General features: G+C 39.2%; 1 protein-coding gene across 1 annotated transcript in view; it reads right to left on the bottom strand.

The window, feature by feature from the left end:
* ST8SIA1 (ST8 alpha-N-acetyl-neuraminide alpha-2,8-sialyltransferase 1) overlaps window positions 1-21,399 on the bottom strand; it is a 166,420-nt gene that overhangs the window by 32,614 nt on the left and 112,407 nt on the right. Inside the window, exon 4 of the mRNA XM_052640956.1 lies at window positions 16,569-16,661. Coding sequence (XP_052496916.1) covers window positions 16,569-16,661 — 93 coding nt within the window. The remainder of the gene's footprint in view (window positions 1-16,568; window positions 16,662-21,399) is intronic.

The following is a 21,399-nucleotide window of genomic DNA, read 5'->3' as shown; positions in this document are numbered from 1 at the left end:
TTGGGTATATGAGCCTGGAGATTATAGAATTAGGTCCTGGCTACAGTACAAATTTAGGAGTCATCAGAGTGCATATAGTATTTAAAGCCATGAAACTGGGAGAAATCCTGTAGAGAATGAACAAACAGTGAAAAAGAAATGTTAGAGGATAGACTCCTGGGCCACTCCAATGTTTATAGATTTAGAAGATAAGCCAGAAAAAGCTACCAAGAAGCAGTGGCTTTTGAAACAGCATGAAATCAAGAGTGTGAAGCTAAGTGAAGCTAGCTAAGTGAAGGAAGCTTCAGGAAGCTAACTGAAGACGCATTAAGAGGAAGGATCAAATGTGTCACATGGTACTACTAGGAAAAGTAAGATGAGAACTAACAAGTAACAACATGGAATTAAAGAAATAAGCCAAGAAAATGTCCTAAACTGGGAGGACATGAGCTTTTAGATTAAAAAGGTCCACAGAGTTCTAACATGATAAATGAAAGTAGGCCAGTAATAACAAGGCCCATCATTGTGAAATTTCAAAATACTGGGGGTGCAGGAAGACGAGGAGTTAAAGATCAGACCAGCTTGGAATGCAAGGCAAAACAGAACTCCTGGTCATATACAAAAGTAAGGAATCAGAATGACATCACTTTTCTCAAAGCAACTCTGGAATCTAGAAAATACTGGAGAAATGCCTTCTAAATGCTAAAAGGACTTCCAAACAAGAAGTAAAATTCTAACAATAATGTCAATCAAGTGTGAGAGTAGAATAAAGATAACTTCAGACACACAGGGTCTCAAAACCTTTAATTCCCTTGTACCTAATTCTTGTTAAGCTATTGGAGACTACGCACCAGCAAACTGAAGAGATAATCCAAGCAAGATGATACAGATTACAGGAATTCAGCGATCAATACACGTAAAAGGTGAAGGGAATATTTAGGATGATAGTAAAGGAAGATTACACACACAGAGACACACACATACACACATACCAACTTGCATCTAGTAGATTAGAATGATGCCTCCCAAGGGGTGCAGTGGTAAAGAATCCACCTGCCAATGTAGGAGACACAAGAGACGTGGGTTCCATCCCTAGGTTGGGAAGATCCCCTGGAGAAGGGCATGGTAACCCACTCCAGTGTTCTTACCTGGAAAATTCCATGGACTGAGGGGTGTGGGAGGCTTCAGTCCATGGGGTTGCAAAAGAGTTGGACATGAAGCATGCAGCACACACACATTGGAACACGTGAAAAGATTCCAGGACTCATTCTTTAAAAAAGCTGAAATTGCTGATACAGCTAAATGTCATTTAAACCAGGGGTCCCCAACCTGAGGCCTGTTAGGAATTGGGCCACACAGCAGGAGGTAAGAGGTGGGCAAGTGAGCGAAGCTTCATCAGTATTTACAGCCACTCCCCACCGTTTGCACTACTTACTGCCTGAACTCTGCCTCCTGTCTCCTGTCAGACCAATGGCAGCATAATAAATGAAATGAGCTTGAATTATCCTGAAGCTACCAGCCATCCTTGGTCCATGGAAAAATTGTCTTCCATGAAACTGGTCCCTGGTGCCAAAATGGTTGGGGACTGCTGACTTAAACAAATGGTTAGGATTTGGGAAGCTGTACTATAAACAGGTACTTTAAAAAAAAAGAAGGAATAAGAGGTGGATTAACTCCAGGCAAGAGGGACTGGGATTGTGGAGGGGGAGCGGGGAGGTTTCCTTCTCATCTCTTTTATTTTCTCTGGAAAGTGGAAAGCAAGGTTATCACCTTGAAGAAGTGCGATGAGCAGGAGATGCTGGAAGTCTGAGAGAGAAGACAGCGTATATTCATCTAGAAGTGGAAGAGTGAATGGACTTGAAAAATGCTGTGGAACTGCCTACCAGTTCTTAGTGGCATATAGGAAAGCTGGTTTCTTTGGACACTAAGCAGAGAGTGTGGCTCACAAGCCTGAGTGGTCACAAAGAAGAGCAGAAGTCAGCTCCAGTGGAGAAATGGCAGGAGTGGTCCGGAAGAGGAGGTAGCCCATGCAAGAGTATGCCCACAACAGTGCACGTTGAACTAGAAGGTGATGACAAGGGCCTCATCTGAAGGAAAGCAATTGTGGCTCAGAGGTTAAAGCGTCTGCCTGGAATGCGGGAGACCTGGGTTTGATCCCTGGGTTGGGAAGATCCCCTGGAGAAGGGAATGGCAACCCACTCCAGTACTCTTGCCTGGAGAATCCCATTGAGGGAGCAGCCTGCTAGGCTACAGTCCATGGGGTTGCAAAGAGTCGGACACGACTGAGCGACTTCATTTCACTTCACTTCACTTCAAAGAAGATCTCAGTTAAAATATCACAAGATAATCTAGCTGTGAGAATTGATTGTAAAAAGGTGAATCATGATAGAAGAAGAGAACACAGTGAGGGGTAATCACAATTTATCCTGAAAAGGAGTAATCAATTTCCTTTTGTGCAGGTGGGAGATTCTTGCTGCTGTTTAGTTGCTAAGTCACGTCTAACTCTTTTGCGACTCCACGGACTGTAGCCCACCAGGCTCCTCTGTCCATGGGATTTCCCAGGCAAGGAATACTGGAGTGGGTTGCCATTTCCTTCTCCAGGGGATCTTCCCAACCCAGGGATGGAACCCAAGTCTCCTACATTCGCAGGCCAATTCTTCTACTGCTGAGCCACAGGTGAAGCCTGGGAAATGCTTAGGGGTGAGTTTAAAGCTACAAAGAAGAAAAGCAAATATTTAGTGATGGGGTGCTTCTCTTTGAAACAGCCTCCAACAAAACAACTTGAAATAGGAGAGATGGTAAATTCAGCCTTAATACAAAAGTTTTCTGTATTAACTTGCAGTGGCCGGGGTCTTTTTCTTTCTGACTCTTCATGTCTCAGTAGTGATCCTGTGGTTTCTTCTGTTTTTCTTTTCTATTCTTTTAACATTTATCGAGATGGTGTTCTCTCTTTCTTCTGTATCGCCTGCTGCTGTCAGAATCTTGCTGCTACAGTATTTTCGCTGTTGTTCAGCTACTCACTCAGGTCCAGCTCTTTGCAACCCCATGGACTGCAACATGCCAGGCTCCCTGTCCTTCATATCTCTCAGGGCTTGCCGAAATTCATGGCCATTGAGTCGATGATGCCATCCAACCAGCTCATCCCCTGTTGCCTCCTTCTCCCCCTGCCCTCAATCTTTCCCAGCATCAAGGGTCTTGTCCAATAACTCAACTCTTCCCAGCAGGTGGTCAAAGTATCAGAGCTTCAGCTTCAGTGTTAGTCATTCCAATGGATATTCACGGTTGATTTCCTTTAAGACTGACTGGTTTGATCTCTTTGGAGTCCACGGGACTCTCAAGAGTCTTCTCCAACACCACAGTTCAAAAGCATCAATTCTTCGGTACTCAACTTTCTTTATGATCCAACTCCCACATCTATACATGACTACTGGAAAAACCATAGCTTTGACTAGATGGACCTTTGTCAGCAAAATGATGTCTCTACTTTTTAATATGCTATCTAGGTTCTATACCTGGGTTGGGAAGATCCCCTGGAGAAGGAAATGGCAACCCACTTGCCTGAAGATCCCCTGGAGAAAGAAATGGCAACCCACTTCCAGGCAACCCACTTGCCTGAAGATCCCCTGGAGAAGGAAATGGCAACCCACTTTCAGGCAACCCACTTGCCTGAAAAATCCCACGGACAGATAAGTCTGATAGGCTACAGTCCATGGGGTCACAAAGAGTCGGACACGACTGAGCGACTTCACTCACTCACGCTAGGTTTGTCATAGCTTTTCTTCCAAGGAGAAAGCATCTTTTAATTTCTCGGCTGCAGTATGCAGTATTACAAATGCATAAATCACTTTCTTTTTAATCCCCTCAGGAGTTTCACCCAATTGTTTCCTAATCAAAAATTCTCACTTTCCCTTTTAAATGGTAAACTCCTTCCTGGCCTCTTGGAGTTTTCTCTTCCCTCCTCTCCCAGAGATAACAATTAAATATAAGCTGTGATAGCAACTATAAACCCCTAGGTGACAGTTCTCCAACTACTCTCCAGGAAAAGAAAAGAGTCCCAAGTCCTAGGTTCAAGCCAATTCGACACAGTATTTGATTGAAGCCAATCTCTTCACTTGCCTGTCATTGAAAAATCAGGATAACGCTAATACTTGTCTTACTAGCCTCTCCATGGGTCAGTCCTATATACCTAATCGTTATGCAATGGTTAATGTTTCTTTCTGGTATGGGTCACTCTTCCTTCATTTATTCTTTCCTTCTACTAATCATTTTTATTTCTCAGTAATTAGCAGGTATTATTTATATAAAAGAAATCGTATTTCATCAGATCTGAGATGTTGTTATATTATTTAACAATAATACACGAAACAAAGAATACTGCAATGAAACTACAACTCAGTGATTTTACACCAGTGCTACAGATAGCCCTGCACTAGCCTCTTTTTTTTTTTTTTTTTTTTTAATCTTTTAGGCTCACAGCAGGTGGGATCTTAGCTCCCTGATCAGGGATCAAACCTGTACCGGCTGCATTGGCAGCGTGGAGTCTTAACCACTGGACCACCACAGAAGTTGCCACTAGCCTCTTCCTCACTTAGACATTTCTCTCATCCATTCTAAGAAACTGGGGAGCCTGGCGGCTACAGTCCATAGGGTCGCAAAGAGTGGGAAACAACTGACCACACACAGGCAACACAGACAGGAACCAGCAATTGCTCCTATTTTCACTTTGCACTGTTTGACATTTGATACGGAGACAATCATTTTGACCCATCTTGGTAACTATTTATAATACAGCTGCATCTACTCATGGGTATTTTCTTCCTTTGCTTTATTTTGCAGCCTTACAAGAAAATATAGAGTTGCTTTCAGCATTTCTCTGAAATAACTTGTTTATAAATCAAATTGGCAACTCATTGCTGTTTCCATGCCTTCCTTTATACACAACAGATATTCCAACATTTTGGTTATATTTTAAATGTCAACCAATCTTAACATGTGCAGGACCCACAATGCACAAACCCTACTTAGGGAGTGTCAGCTCTGCCTCAGCTTCTAACTGGTCACCAGAGACTGTAAAAGGCAGCTCGGTTTCACTGATGGTATAATATAAAATTGGACTCCTCTGATCAATTATTTTATCTTGTGTGTAATCCCTTCTTTTTGCCCTTCCCTTTATTAGTACTTGCAGTCTGTGCATGTGTGTGTGTGCACGTGCACACATGCACGTTAGTAGCTCAGTTGTATCCAACTGTCTGTGACCCCATGGACTATAGCCCCACCAGGCTCCTCTGTCCATGGAATTCTTCAGGCAAGAATCCTGGAGTGGGTTGCCATTCCCTTCTTCAGAGGATCTCCCCAACCCAGGGATTGTGTCTCCTGCATTGCAGGTGGATTCTTTACCGTCTGAGCCACCAGGGATCATGTTTATCAAACATGTTCTCTCTCTCACAAGTGTACATTCTTCCTGCGTCAATAATTTACATCATTACTCTGATCCTTAAGATGCCTGTCCTCATGGGCTGTGGTTGTGTGTGCAGGTGTGAGTCACATAGAGATCCGGATATGAGAGCATATCCAGATATCATTTAAGTTAAAATGCATATCACAATTTATAGGGTCCATCAAAGAATAGATCTCTTATTTTCTAAAAGTTCTACTAAACAAATTAAAGCAATTTAGTAATAAAAACTTACAGAGGCATGTTCTTATAATTCAATGTGTTGCAAGTAAATATAAACTTAGTAACCCTGCTGGGTCAACCCCTTAAGCTTTCTCACTGGAGTGTAACATACTCTCAATGGACCTGCATGAAAGTATCATGAGAATTTAGGCTATTTCAATATTTATTTACTAATTAAGTACGAATTATTCTTTTTACAGTTACATTTGATCTGACCAGCTACTTAATTCTGAGGATCAGAACTTCATAGATGGAAAGAATGCTGCAGTCCATGGGGTTACGAAAAGTTGGACACGACTTAGCGACTGAACAACAATAACAAGAGGGAAAGAGAAAGGGAAGGAACAAATGGGCATTAATGTGATAACTGCTCCATGTCAGGAGCTGGGTTCTTACTGCCAGGCTCACTTCTACTGCTCCTGGTACAATGTTCCCAAAATGATGCACAGAATGTTCTAACTTTCTGAATTTGGTATATAAGATTTGGGGATCAAGCCAATCCCACTTAGATCTGGAAAAGCAGGAACACACACACACACACACACACACACACACACACACACAATCGGGGCTTCATTCTATTGCTTGCTCCTCTATTGTCGAAGGAGCTACTATATCATCAAAATGAGTTAATATTAGGAGATAATGTAAAATAACTAGGCTTGCTTTTTAATGATTTTTTCCTATTATAAAATGTTGATTTATCTCCTTAGGCATGTAATTTTATATAATTGAAGCCCATGCAATTATATATTTATTTTTCACTTAAATAAGCATTTTACCATTTGCTAAAATTATTCATGAACATTATTCCATAACATCACTGCATAATACTCCATCAACATGGACACAAGTTACAAAACCACTGCTATATTTTTGGATAGCTAAAGAGTGCAACTGTTTTCAAATTACTTACAACATGATATGTGTGCTTGCACACACTAGAGATTTTTCTCTTTGTTTTTAGGATAGATTTGTAGAAAAGTGATAAAATGTCTCTTTTAAGTAATTTTTGTCAACTTTTTAGAGAATCGATTTTAGCTTTTTGCATCCCCTTGTTGTACTTTTGTTTTCAAGTTATTCTTTTTGGGTTTCTGTTATTGTTGCTGCTCCTTTTTTCAACTCTTTGGAGATCCTGGGACTTGAAATTGATGCTGTGTTGAAGTCAGTCTTGGTAGTCTTCATGGAGGAGTTAAGTTTACTCTGAACGGTCGAGGGATATGAATTGTTGTGACGTAAGGCAGACAGTAGCAGATTATGTTGTCCAAAGATGACCTAGCATGCACAGGATTCCCTTGTGGCTCAGCTGGTAAAGAATCTGCCTGCAATGCAGGATACCAGAGTTCGATCCTTGAGCTGGGAACATCCCCAGGAGGAGGCCATGGCAACCCACTCTACTATTCTTGCCTGGAGAATCCCCATGGACAGAGGAGCTTGGAAGGCTACAGTCATGGGGTCACAGAGAGTCAGACATGACTGAGTGGCTAAGCACAGCAGCATACATATTCTTTTTGTAGGGGGAGGTGCTGCACTGGGTCTTTGTTGCCACACATGGGCTTTCTCTAGCTGCAGTGCGTGAGTTTCTCATCGCAGCGGTTTCTCTTGTTCAGGAGCATAGGCTCTAGAGGACAGGCTCAGTAGGTGCAGCACAAGGTCTGAGTTGCTCCATGCAGCATGTGGGATCCTACCAGACCTGAGCATACCCTGCTTTGGCAGACAGACCCCTAACCACGGGACGACGAAGGAAGTCATATTGTTTTAACAATGTGACTTTGACACTTCTCCTAATATCAGGAGGATCTGTGCCAGGACTCTCTCCCCTCAACCCTGGGTGGGTCTTTGCAGTTGCCTCAACCTACAAAAGTGTGATGGAACTGACCTGTATGTCATGCCAGTGTGAAGTCATAAGAACGCCATGACTTCTGCCTGCCATATTCTCTCTGGATACCAGCTTTGGTGGAAGCCAGCTACCATACAAACAGTCCAACTGTCCTGAGCTAGCATGCTGTGAGTGACCACAGAGAGGTTCCTGAGACCACAAGGAGAAAGAGAGATGCCCAGCCTACCCCAGCTGCTCCAATTCTTCTCCATTTCAACTCCAGCCACCCGCTGAAGTTGATTGGATGCATCAGATCTCCCGAGCCTGGTCCTTCCTGAATTCCTGACCCACAGAAACTGTGAAAGACAATGAAACCACTGTTGTTTAAGCCATGGAGAATGACTTGCTATTGAACAACAAAAACTGAAACAAGAGCTTTAAAAAACTTCAGTCTCTCCTTCTCAATTTAAGTGATGCTATTTTCCAGTACAGTCATCCCTTGGTATATGCGAGGACTTGGTTCCAGGACCCAGTCCATGGATGCTCACATCCCTTAAAGTAGGCTCTCCATATCTGTGGCTTCCACATATCATATGTAACGATAACACATAATTATTACTTCATGCAGGTGAGGTTTGTTTAGATCTGTTTATATGTTTACCAACTTCTTTGCATCTCAAATTTTCCTTTTGAAGTAACATTCCTTCTTCCTGAGATACAATCTTTAGAATTTCTTTCAGTGAAGGTCTGCTGATGATAACTAATTTTACTGTTTTTCTAGAAAATGTTTTATATTATTTGAAAGATAATCTGTACACACTTCTATGTTGATAGCGTCCTTCTCTCAGCACTTGGAGGATCTTGTCCCACTGTCTTCTGACTTCCATTGACTGTTGGAAGAAGTCTGTTTTTAGTCTAATGATCATTCTTTTGCAGATAATGTCCTTTTTCCTCTAGCTGTTTTTAAAAGCTTCTTATTATCTTTAGTTCAATTTTACTGAATTGCATCTTTAATTTTAATTTCACTCATGTTTGATACCTTGCTTTTTACAGAGTATATTATTCTTTAATTCTGAAGATGTCTCAGCCATCGAAAGTAGTGAAAGTGTTAGTTGCTTAGTCACGTCCAACTCTTTGAGACCCCATGACTGTAGACAGCCAGACTCTTCTGTCCATGGAATTTTCCACACAAGAATACTGGAATGGATAGTCACTCGCTTCTCCAGGGGATCATCCTGACCCAGGGATTGAATTCTGGTCTCTTGCATTGCATCTCTATTTTAAAATTCCACAATTCCATTTAAATAAAGAGTGCATTTTAGTCTTCTCATTCCATCCTTCCTGGCGGCTTAGACGGTAGAGTCTGCGTACAATGCAGGAGACCGGGGTTCAATCCCTGGGTCAGGAAGATACCCTGGAAAAGGAAATGGCAACCCACTACAGTAAGCTTGCCTGGAAAATCCCAGGGATGGAGGAGCCTGTCAGGCTGCAGTCCATGCGGTCCCGAAGAGTTGGACATGACTGAGCAACTTCTATTCCATCATCCAAGTTTCTTTGTCTCATCTTCATATTTTCTAGCAAATCTAGCATATTTTCTAGCATATCTCCTATCTAGCAAATTAACTGCTCTATCTCCCAGTTCACTGATACTCTCTTCAGGTATGTCTAATCTGATGTCTGTTCATCTCTACAATTGTATTTTCACTTCTAAAATTCTTATTTGGTTTTTTTAAAGCTCTCTATGTAATTTTCATGTTTTACTACTGACTTTTGATTCACGTTTTTTTTCTGTAAGAATTTCATACTTAGTAATATACTGCATCTGAAAATTTCAGTAAGTTCTCAGGCATGTTTATCCACAATTTTTATTAATTTTTTTTAATCTCTGAGGACTCTCAATATTGCTAATTTTAATGTTTTCTTAAGAGCTATATCTGTTTGAAACTCCATACAGATCTACACCCTTTTGAAGGGATTTCTTCTCTGTCTTCTGTTTGTTCTGTCTATTCCAGTTCTAGCATCTGTCTTTTAAATTCTCTTACATCATGGCAGATGTTAAGACAGAATGGCTATCAGTGACTGCCAAAACTTGGTGCAAACTGATAAGTTGTTCTAAGTTTGGAGAGAAAAAGAAAAAGAAGTGAGCTGGCAGAAGAGATGAGGACGTTTTAGGAACACAGTCTGGGGCATGAGTCATATAAAATATTAAACAGAAGTTGCTATAACCTTTTTTGGACCCAAGTCATTTTCCTCAAAGCTCAAATTATTTTTTAAAAGTACATCAATAAAACAAATAATTGTTCTCCCAGATAATATCTCCATAATCCCAACTGCTTTGAGTAAAATTAGAGGTGATAACCATTGGATCCCATGGACTGTAGCCCTCCAGACTCCTCTGTCCATGGGATTCTCCAGGCAAGAATACTGGAGTGGGTTGTCATTCTCTTCTCCAAGGGATCTTCCTGGCCCAGGGATCAAACCTGCATCTCCTGCATTGGCAGGGTGGAGATTTTTTTACCATTTTTTTTACCATTGAGCCACCAGGGAAGCCCATATATATTTGCTGAGATCTCAAAAGCAAAGATAAACAATTATTGACCCCAAGCTGTTCACCCTGATACTACTGTCTCTAATATGCCTACATGGAAACACACACACAGAAAATCGCTGCTCTTTTTTGTCGCTGCAAACAATAACTTCCCAAGTTGAAGTCTCAAAGTTCGAAAGTGAATTCTTAATATCATAATAAAGCAATCAATTAAGTTCCAGTTTTTATTTGTTTAACCATCACTGGCCCAAATATGTATTGACCTTCTGTTATGGGCAAAATGGCTGAGTTTTCAATTCTATTCAGAAACTGAGAAACAAGCTTTGAGAACTATAATCTCTCCTTTTTATATCATGTTAGGATAGAATGACTTAGTTTAGGCCAGTGAATTTTAAACCGATTAAGAGTAATGGAAACCTTGAAAAATCTGATAAATAATATATAATACATACACATAAATTTTTAAAATAAACTTCAAAAGGTGTTCAGAGATCCCCTTACACCCCTTATGGACACTTAGACCACAGAATATCTCTTAATTGGTAGTAACTTCAGGGTATAAGCTGTCCATCTTCTTCAACTCTGTATATTCTGTCCCAGAGTAGATTTCAAACTATATTTGTTGAATGAGCACCTCAGCAACTCTGTTCCTGTGACGCTCCCATATTAACACCCCCTTGCCCCCATGAATTTTCAAATCCTCAACCTCTACATACATGTTTTTTGAAAACATTTACTCAAGACTAATCTGATGGGTCTAAACAACTATTTTCCAAACTCCACTTTCATAGTTTTCCCTTTTCCACTTCACAAAAGAGAGACATACCTCCTATTATCCCAAATATTATAATGATGCATTGCCCCAGAGTGCAAACACCAGCTGGTCACCCAGGAAAGAAATCTTTGTAAGGTACATAGCTTCTGAAAGAGTGTCCTCTGAGAAAAGGCAAAAAGATCTTTATAAGAAATAGAAAGAGGCTGAGCCTTATTTTATCTGGGGGACAATCCTTGGCAATTTCTATACCTTATTTATATGTTGAATAATTAGAATTCAGAAGTGAGGTTATATGCTAACCTTGTAAGCATATAAGGTTATACACAACCATACAAGGTTAACATATAACCATATAAGTGTTATATGTTAACACTTAACTGAATAGAAGGCAGTCAGTTTTTTTTCTGACAGAAAGCCAACTCAACTTAATGAATCAATTTGACAAAGAGCTTTGGCTTTGCTTTGAGGACATGTAGCATACAAAAAGTTAAATCCACACTTCTGAGATTTTGTAAGCATATATTTAAATATGCACAATGCAGCATGCACTAAAAGTACATACTTGGCAACAAGTTAACTTTATGCCAAAAATATTAGGTAACTTTTAAAAGATGAAGGAAATAATGTCGGATTTTAAAAATTATATTTTTAAAAACTTATTTATTTTTAGTTGGAGGATAATAGCTTTACAATATTAATGCTGTATTAATGCTGTTTCTGCTATATATCAACATGAATCAACCATAGATATATATAATGCACCCTCCCTCTAGAACCTCCCTTAGTTCTTTTAAAGAGTATTGGAACGAAAATGTTTGCAGACCAACGGGTTAGAGCTGGTATATGTTAATGAAGAGTAAATTCATGAAGAGATCCTTACTGCCTTTACCTGCAAGACCCAGCAAAGGAAAGAAGACAATGACAGCAATGGGTCTAAAAATCCAACAGACTCCGCTGCCACATTAGAATACCCTCACATCTCCTAGGCCATGAAGGTGCAATACAGAGGGTGACTACAACTGCAGAGCCTTTTCTAATCTGTGTCCCAGACACCTTAACTAATCCTTGCATTCTGGGTGCTGTCAAAAGGAGTTCACTTTCTACCCATTGAACAACAATTTGTTAACAGAACAGATTTCACATTAGGTACTCTTATTTTTACACCACACTCAAAAAAAAAAAATTTTAAGAGGTGATGTCTATGTTTATTACCTTAACGATGGTGATAGTATCACGGGTGTTTGCATATGCTAGACTCATCAAATTGTACACAATAAACATATGCAGTTTTGAGGGTATATCAACTGTGCCTCAATAAAGATGTTTTTTAAAAATGAGAATGTATGCTAAACAATATCCTGACAAAGGCTATAGCAGAACTCCTTCTTACTGAGTGAAAATTTCTATTCTTAAAAAATACGTATTTATTTATTTGGCTGTGCTGGGTCTTAGCTGGGTCACGGGGGATCTTCCATCTTGGTTGTGGCATGCAGGATCTTTAGTTGCAGCATGCAAACTCTTACTTGCGGCATATAGGATCTTAGTTCCCCGAGAAGGGATTGAACTCGGGCACCGACAGTGAAAGTGCCAACTCCCAGCCACTGGACCATCAAGGAATGCCTATTGGCTAGTTGTTAAGTATATAAAGTTCTCTAATATTATTGTAAGTGGTATGTTTTTCCTTATTTCACAAAATGGAACTGCTGTATGCATTTTGATTTTGTCTTCAAAAACCTTGCAACATTGAATACATTTTGTTAAGTGAAAAACTTTCACTCCCTTTTCCAAAATGACATCACTTGTGAAAACTCAATTGTCTCCTTGTGCAATATATGGCCCATCTGGAAAGATCAGGTGTACAATGGTCACTGGTTAAGAGTGACTTTGGATTGAGACAAGTCTGGGTGAGGTCCCAGACTGATGAGCAGCAGCTGTGCACATGAGCAGATGAAAAATTTACATCTTGTTTTCTGTAAAAGCACACATTAAAATACTTCCTTATTAGGATTATTCTGAGGATTAAATGAGGCAAAGCACATAAAGAACACAGAACCTGGCATGCCAAAACACTGACTAAATGTTGACCTGAGATTAATCATAATGACTCTTGCTTGCCTGGTATTAATTTTTTATATCAAATTTTTTCCTTTTAAACACTTAATTATTATGTTTAAAGGAAAGAAATAGTTTGCTTTCTCCTGCTGTAGTTAAAACATTTCTCAAAATCACCATCTCAATCTCTCATCTTGCTCTAAGTCTTGTTCTAGATAAATACTCTTTTTCACATGCTTTTAAAAATCTTATCACCAATTCCACATATTCAGGTAGAAAAATAGAATCTTTTATCCTTCAATGTAATGTACTGAATGTTTCATTCTCCTTCATAAGAACATTTATTTGTTCTTAAAAGTGATTTTATTTCCTACTCAAAATGGGAGTTAAAGTATTATACTGCAGTTATACAAGACACTACCACTGGGGTAAACTGGTTGAAGAGTACAAAGGACTTGCCTACATATTTTTTGTTTGTTTGATTTACAACTTCTTGTGAATCTGAAATTATTTTTAAAAATTTAGATAAGCAAAGAAAAGTAATTCTGCAAATATTCTCATGATCTTTTGCTCTTTCTCTTGTATCTGATATGAATCCCTCTCAATTTTCCCAGAACCTCAATCCACTTAATTGAATTAAAGAGACATCACCATCATCACTGGTGATTTTCTAATATTTTCCTGATCAGACCTCCCATTCCCCTCAAAAATAAAATAACCACAAAAAACCAAGACTGAGTGAGGGTCAGTAACTAAACTATAAAAGAGAAATGTTTCATTTTCTTACTCTTACTAATTCCTTGCTATGCAATATTAGCTATGTCAACAAACAAATCACACTAAAAATAATACAGAGCACTAATTTTGGGTCATTCAGTTAAGTTACTAACTCATAAATTTGACTGGCACTTTTGGTTTTCAGTGACATTTTTAAAACCAACTATTTATTATGAAAATAATACATCTATATACACCAACAGCCAAAAGGCTTCCCATATAAAAATGAACAGAAAATTAAAGTACAAATTTTAGAAAATGTCAAATCACCCATGTAGCATTAAGTCCAAAAACATAGGAGGAATCATCTGCATATAGAAAGAACAAAAACACAAAACTTGTCTTGATGATACCTAAGAGAACACTAGAGCCATAAAAAATGCTATGGGAAAATAATTTGGCTCATGGAAAACGATCACAATTAAAAAATGGAAGTAGTAGACTACAGAGCAGAATGAACCCAACTAAAATACTTGGGACACACACACACACACACACATATGCACACCCAAAGCGACACAGTACAAGGAAAGAGTTACAAATGATGGGAGTATGCCTGGAAGTTCTAATATCCACCTAATAGGAGGACTAGAAAGAAAGAGCAAACATAATAGGGAAGAAGAAATTATCAGGCATCTGAAAGAATGCTCACAAACATGAAAAACAATACTAATGGTAACTAGCATTTATATATTGCTTACATATAGCAGGCATAAATAAGCATATATAATTATAATATATCAATACAGATATACTCACATATTTACCATATATATATATATACACACATAGTTTAATTCATTGTATCTATTATGTAAGAATTATTATCCTTCCTTTATAGATGAGAAAACTGAAGGAGAAAGTGTTAAGTAACTCAGTCAGGCTCACAGAGCTGTGAGTGGGTGAGAGGGAAGTGGAACCTGAGTCATCAAGCTTCAGTGGACAGACTCCTAACCGCTACATCCCAACCACTACATCCCACGTCTTCCAGCTCAAAGGACCTCCATTAATGTGCCAAGCAACATTAATGAAAAAAGGCCCATTCTAAGATAAAATTTCTGAAAAGATAAAGTTTCTGAATTTCAATGATAAAAAGAAACGTATAAAAACTTTAGTGGAGGAGGTAAAGAAAGATTTCCCTCAAACAAAAAATGAATAAATTTCTATTAGATTTCTGACTGGCAACTTTGAGTACCAGAAGATAACGAAACAGTACACTCAAAGTTCTGAAGAATATAAGAAATATCTGAAAAAAGTTCACCTCATGTTAATTATAGTTATCTACAAATGGTGAGGTTTGGGGTAAATTTTTTGTTACCATCTTTTTCTTATTTTTCTCTTTTAATTTCTTATAATGATGATATATTTTTGTGGAGAAAATTAAGATCATTGTTATAAAATAAAGATATTCAAATGGATTAAATTTCTTAATGAAAAAAATGAAACTATAAATGCACTAAAATATTAGCAATAATTAATAAATTAAAAAATACTAGGATAATCGAACCGGGGTCAGCTGCATTGCAGGTGGATTCTTTACCAGCTGAGCCACCAGTGAAACCCTTAAAAGCCTTATTTAACACGTCATTTCCAAAGCGGATGTGGTAAGGAAGACTGTCTACCGAAAAATTTTTTAAAGGAAAAGACTAATAAATTTCACTGTATAGAAATGTTGAATTCTGACAGAACAGAAGTTAAATAATATGTGTTCAGGTTAGAAGAAAACATTAATATTTGCTACATACATAATATAAAACGTTTCTATAAATCAACAGGAAAATAGGTTTTAAAAAGAAAAAAAGCACAAAGTTAGCAAAAAATACAGGTAATATACAGAATAAAAAACACAGAGTCAACACCCACTCAGCTTTCTTGTATTCAGAAAACAACGCATATTAAGTAAAAAATAAAGTATCATTTTAAACTCAACAAACCAACAAAAATTTAAAAGATGGACAGCACATAACGTTTTCAATACTGGAAAACAGGCAGTCTGACGCATTATCGAAGAGGAAGTAAATGGTACATTTTGGAGGTGTAATTTCATGGTATCTGTCAAATTAAAAGTTGTTTGGTTGTGTTTCTGAACATCTATTTTATGAGAATACTCACTTCAGAACCGAAACAAGGAGCACAGCATTGTTTATCAAGTGACACACAAGTGCTATCCACTTGGATAAGACTTCCTTAGGTGACAAGTGCCTGCACCCAGACTGTCTGGATATTTTACCCTTAATTGCTGGTGTACATGAGACAGCATAAAGGTGATGCTCAAGTCTTCTCTTCACAGAGATCAAGTTTCTCCATGTGAGCAGTCCTTCGAAAAACAGCTCACAGCTCACCACTGGGCTTCATCAGATAGAGACTGACCCCCAAAAGCTCCCACAGCAGCTGCCAAGATTTCTGGAATTGATACTAGAGCAGGAATTTCCCATCTCTTCCCCAAATCTGACTGGATATCACGTGATGTACTATATTGTAATATCATATAATCACACATTCCTGTACACTCCCGCAATATTGCTATTTTCATGCATGCAGATGCCGCAAAGTGGTCATTTCTTTGTATTTAACAAAACTGATCTGATTTCAGTTCACCAATCAATGCCAATCAATAAGTTGAAGCAAACAAGTTGGAAAGTAGTAGTAATGAGTAAACATGATATACTGTTACTTCTTGGAGCAAAAACGGTGGATTCGCATGTTATTTTTTACCATCTCTAAAGGCAAAAAACAGAAACCCAGAGGAAGCATGAAACAGTGTTTGGATTCCCTTAATCCTGCCTAGTTTATTTACAATTCAGTCCTTCATCCTTCCTGCCTGTCCAGATGGTTTTTGTCTTTGTTTCCCAAACTGATTTATGTTCACTGTTTTTAAGATGTTAAATACCCTGAAGGCCTTCTTTCTAATTCCTCACAAGCAGAAGTCATAAATTCTTACCTTTGTCGAATTATGCTGGGGTTAGCTGTCACTAAATGACTTTTGGATCCAACATCCTTAGTGTATTCACTTGACAAAGGAGGAAGATTGCATCTAGAAAAACAAAACAAGCACTTCAGAATGATTTACATACTTTTAAAACAAGTCAACCATCATGGCAAATAGGAATTTACCAAGTCTAGCTCAATTCACAAATAAATGTTTTGTCACCTCTTCCTTTTAATAGATGTTAGAGGGCTATTACAGCATCTTCAGAATGTTGTCATAAAAACTATTTCTGTGTTAGAAGAAAGAAAATGTCAGCGAGAGAGGTAAGGGATCTACTAAAGGAAAGAGATACAACTAGAGTGAATTTATTCCATTCAAACTATTTTTGAGGTGATAAGTCAGGGTGTGTTAGACTTGAAATGAGCATTTGGGGGGTGTGGCCCCTGGGCAGTGGTTCCCAACCTTTTTGGCTCCAGGGACTGATTTTCATGGAAGACAACTTTCTCACAAACTGGGTGGGAGGGATGGTCTCAAGATGGTTCAAGTGCATTACACTTTGTGCACTTTATTTCTATTATTATTACATCAGCTTTACCTCAGGTCATGAGACATTAGATCCCAGAGGTTGGGGATCCCTGTCCTAGAAGATACAGGACCTATAGTCCTCTCTGTGGATACCAACAAGCCTCAAGAGAAACGGAAGAACTGTATTCACTTGTGTTTTTCATTCTTTTCCCAAATTCTAAATTATAAGAGTACATTTGAGGCAAACACTGCCACCTAAATCAGTGCATGCATGACCAACGTATGGTTGACTTCCAGTGAAAATGTTTTGTCATCCAAAAAAAATGCAGTGATTCTCCACCATCCCAGTCTAGAGAAGGGAAAGAGTACAGGTGACAGAAATAGCCCCTTCTCCCTCCCACACACACCACCCTGCCCTGGGTGCTCTCCTTGACTGCAATGTCTTATGAATGCTTACAGTGGAAAATGCTGCAACTGCAAATCCAATCTCATGGCTTTCTACAAGTGGGCTGTTACCCAAGTTATGACATCTGCCTCAGTTTCCCCATTACAAAATGAAGATAATGACTTTTCCTCTCCAATAAGCTGTGTGTAAGGATTAAAGTAAGAAATGTATTAAAAAGTCCCTACCTTGAAGCCTCACACATAGCAAAAGCTCAAAAATATTCCATATCAGAAATATCATATCTTGGTAACTCAGTTAGTCATTCGGTCATGTCTGACTCTTTGCAACCCCATGAGCTATAGCCTGCCAGGCTCTTCCATCCATGAAATTCTCTAGACAACAATACTGGAGTGTGTAGCCATTACCTCCTCCAGGGTATCTTCCCAACCCAAGGATGGAACTCGAGTCTCCTGCACTATAGGCAGGCAGATTCTTTATCACTGAGCCACCAGGGAAGCCCCCAAAATACTGGAGTGGGTTGCCATGATCATATCAGTTCAGCTCAGTTCAGTTCAGTCGCTCAGTCGTGTCCGACCCTTTGCGACCCCATGAATCGCAGCACGCCAGGCCTCCCTGTCCATCACCATCTCCAGGAGTTCACTCAGACTCACGTCCATCGAGTCCGTGATGCCATCCAGCCATCTCATCCTCGGTCGTCCCCTTCTCCTCTTGCCCCCAATCCCTCCCAGCATGAGTCCTTTCCAATGAGATATAAATATAACTAAATACATATTTATTATTTATGACCACCCCAAATGAGTCTATAGCTTCCACTGGATTTTTCTTTTATTACTGAGTCCTGATTTCTCCTCTCCGGCCATATCTCTAAGTTGACTCCAACCATCAGAGCACCTCTACCTTTGTATTATTTCAGCAAAGTAAAGCATCATTTATTTGTTGTTAGAGATCTTACAAATATCAAGGCCTCAGCCATTTCCCAACTATTAAAATTTCCCGGACAAATTTCCTCCAGGATATGCGGTTGTCTGAGAATCGACTCAGCTGATCAGCACAAGTTCCTTGATGTTTTCTTGTGTTTGCCCCTGTGACTCCCACCACATCAGGGCATCTAAGGTAGAAATTTGTCTCACTTGATTTGGAATCTTCCTTTCATCTGCTCTTTGGTAATAAGACCCTGATTCTTCTGACAGCTCCCCACAGAGCAATGAGTCAGCCAGTTGGTGACTTTTGCTGAGTGCCCATTGAAAACAAACACAGTGGGCACTGTGAGAAGCCTGGGGGAAGCCGAGTCTCAGCACCCACTTGAGGCATCCACAGTCCAACGGTCCCATCACATCCATGCGGTTTCTGCGGGCTGTGCTGGGGAATGAGCTTACTCATAGTGGCCAGGCTCATCTGACCATGGTGCTGACCTTGGGATTCAACTGACCTCTGCCAAGATGAACAGGACTCCCAGGATAAAACACAGGCTAGAACGCGAGCACCTTTTCCTCTCTTTTCTTGGATGAATATATTTACTTAGTTTCTTTAGTTTTTATTGGAATATAGTTGATTTACAATGTTCTGTTAATTTCAAGTGTTTACAGCAAAGTGAATCAGTTATACCTATATACTAACATATTTCCATTCTTTTTCAAATTCTTAGGTTATGACAGAATATTGAGTATAATTCCCTGTGCTATACAGTAGGTCCTTCTTAGCTAACTATTTTATATATAGAAGTGTGTACGTTAATTCCAAACTCCTAATTTATCACTTCCCCTTCGATCTTGATGGCCCTTCGTAACATTTGAGAATCAATCTCACTATATTAAAACTGTAAACTCTATTGCTAGAAAGTGCAGTCAACCTATTCTGTCATCAGTAAATGTTGGTGTTCATGAATAACAACTTAGTTTCTCTGTGTGTTCCTTGTAGGTTGATCCGTGGCTTATATGTCTGGATCCCTTCATACCTCCTTTGTTGTCCAGTCGCTCAGTCATGTCAGACTCTTTGTGACCCCGTGGACTACAGCACACCAGGCTTCCCTGTCTTTCAACATCTCTCAGAGGTTGCTCACACTCATATCTGTTGAGTCAGTGATGCCATCCAGCCATCTCATCCTCCGTCATCCCCTTCCCCGCCTTCAATCTTGTCCAGCATCAGGGTCTTTTCCAATCAGTCAGCTCTTTGCATCAGGTGGCCAAACTATTGGAGCTTCAGCATCCATCCTTCCAGTGAATATTCAGGGTTGATTTCCTTTAGGATTGATCAGTTTGATCTCTCTGCTGTCCAAGGGACTCTCAGAAGTCTTCTCCAACACCATAGTTTGAAACCATCAACTCTTTAGCGCTCAGTCTTCTTTATGGTCCAACTTTCACATTCGTACATGACTACTGGAAAAATCACACCTTTGACTATACAGACACCTCCTATTACAAAGCAAAACCTCAGAAATACACTTCCAGAGACTAAATGCCAAATTCTGCAACATAGTGAAATGTTTAAAACAATAAGGATAATATTTTATACATTCATTTCTGGAAAATAATGCCATTGTACTCTGGTATAAATAACTGTTCTTCTGGGTAAACTTTCTCTTCAAGTACGAATGCTTGTGATACTTCCCTGCAGCTCTCAGGGAAAAAAAAGCACACTGTAATTTTAGCTCAACTCCTAAATTGATAATTACACAGATTTACATAAAAGGCACATTTAATACAGTCAAATTGTTTCTTATAAGGCATAATTGTGTAAAATTGTTTCAAACTTTGCTTTATTGCTTATTGGCACAATGAACAGATATTACTGGCTGAAGCATCTTAGTAACTGTGCCTGGGATCATAGACGATGTGGCCACAGAATTGATGACAAATGAAAATTCTTTGAAGTGGGGAGTGGAGATGGGTGGGATTTGGGTAGAATGGAATAGAATACATTTAAAATTCATTTTTAAATTATATGTATACTTTTATACATAAAACACATATAATTGAGTATAATTCACAGGCACCAAAATTATATTGTCTTCACTCATACTCCTGAGCCACCCAATTTCTCGCCAGGATATAATCACTGTTACCTCTGTCTTTCAGAACTTCAAGATAAATGATATTTAACAATATTATTTTTTTAAGTGTCACTTTTGGTTACAGAGCAAATGTTTATTTTGAAATATGGGAAGGTATATTTTAGCATTAGAAGATGTGTTTGAAAATGTCCAAGCAAAGGAAATTATGGCATTGTTACAGTTCTGGAAAACATCTTGAACTGTAATGCACCATTGTACATAGGTAAGGCTATTTTGGGATCTCGTCTTTCACTATAACGGTCCATGTACCCTATAGTCTAGGATCAGACATACATGTTTCTAATCATATTCACTAAATGTTTCATTTTGAACATATGCTATTACCTCAACTTTTATAAGATGCCCCCAAAATGTGTATTAATCAACCGTGTATAAATAGATCCATCAGTGGTCAAATAAGAATTTACAATTAATGAACATTTAATTACTCCCATATTATAAATTCTTTGTGTGTGTGTGTGTGTGTGTGTGTGTGCGCGCGCGCGCGCTCAGTTGTGTCTGATTCTTTGCAACCACATGGACCGTAGCCTACCAGGCTCCTCTGTCTTTGGGACTTTCCAGGCAAGAATACTGGAGGGGATTGCCATTTCCTTCTCCAGAGGATCTTCCTGACCCAGGGATTAAACCCATGTCTCCCACATCTCCTGCATCACAAGAGGATTCTTTCCTGCCAAGCCACTGGGGAAGCCCCATAAACTATCAATTCAGTTCAGTCACTCAGTCGTGTCCAACTCTTTGTGACCTCACGGACTGAGCATGCCAGGCTTCCCTGTCCATCACCAACTCCCAGAGCTTACTCAAACTCATGTCCATCGAGTCGGTGATGTCATCCAACCATCTCA

The sequence above is a fragment of the Budorcas taxicolor genome, chromosome 5 (genome assembly GCF_023091745.1).
Source record: "Budorcas taxicolor isolate Tak-1 chromosome 5, Takin1.1, whole genome shotgun sequence".
In the NCBI taxonomy this organism is placed as follows: Eukaryota; Metazoa; Chordata; class Mammalia; order Artiodactyla; family Bovidae; genus Budorcas; species Budorcas taxicolor.
This window is presented reverse-complemented; position numbering and strand designations above follow the sequence as displayed.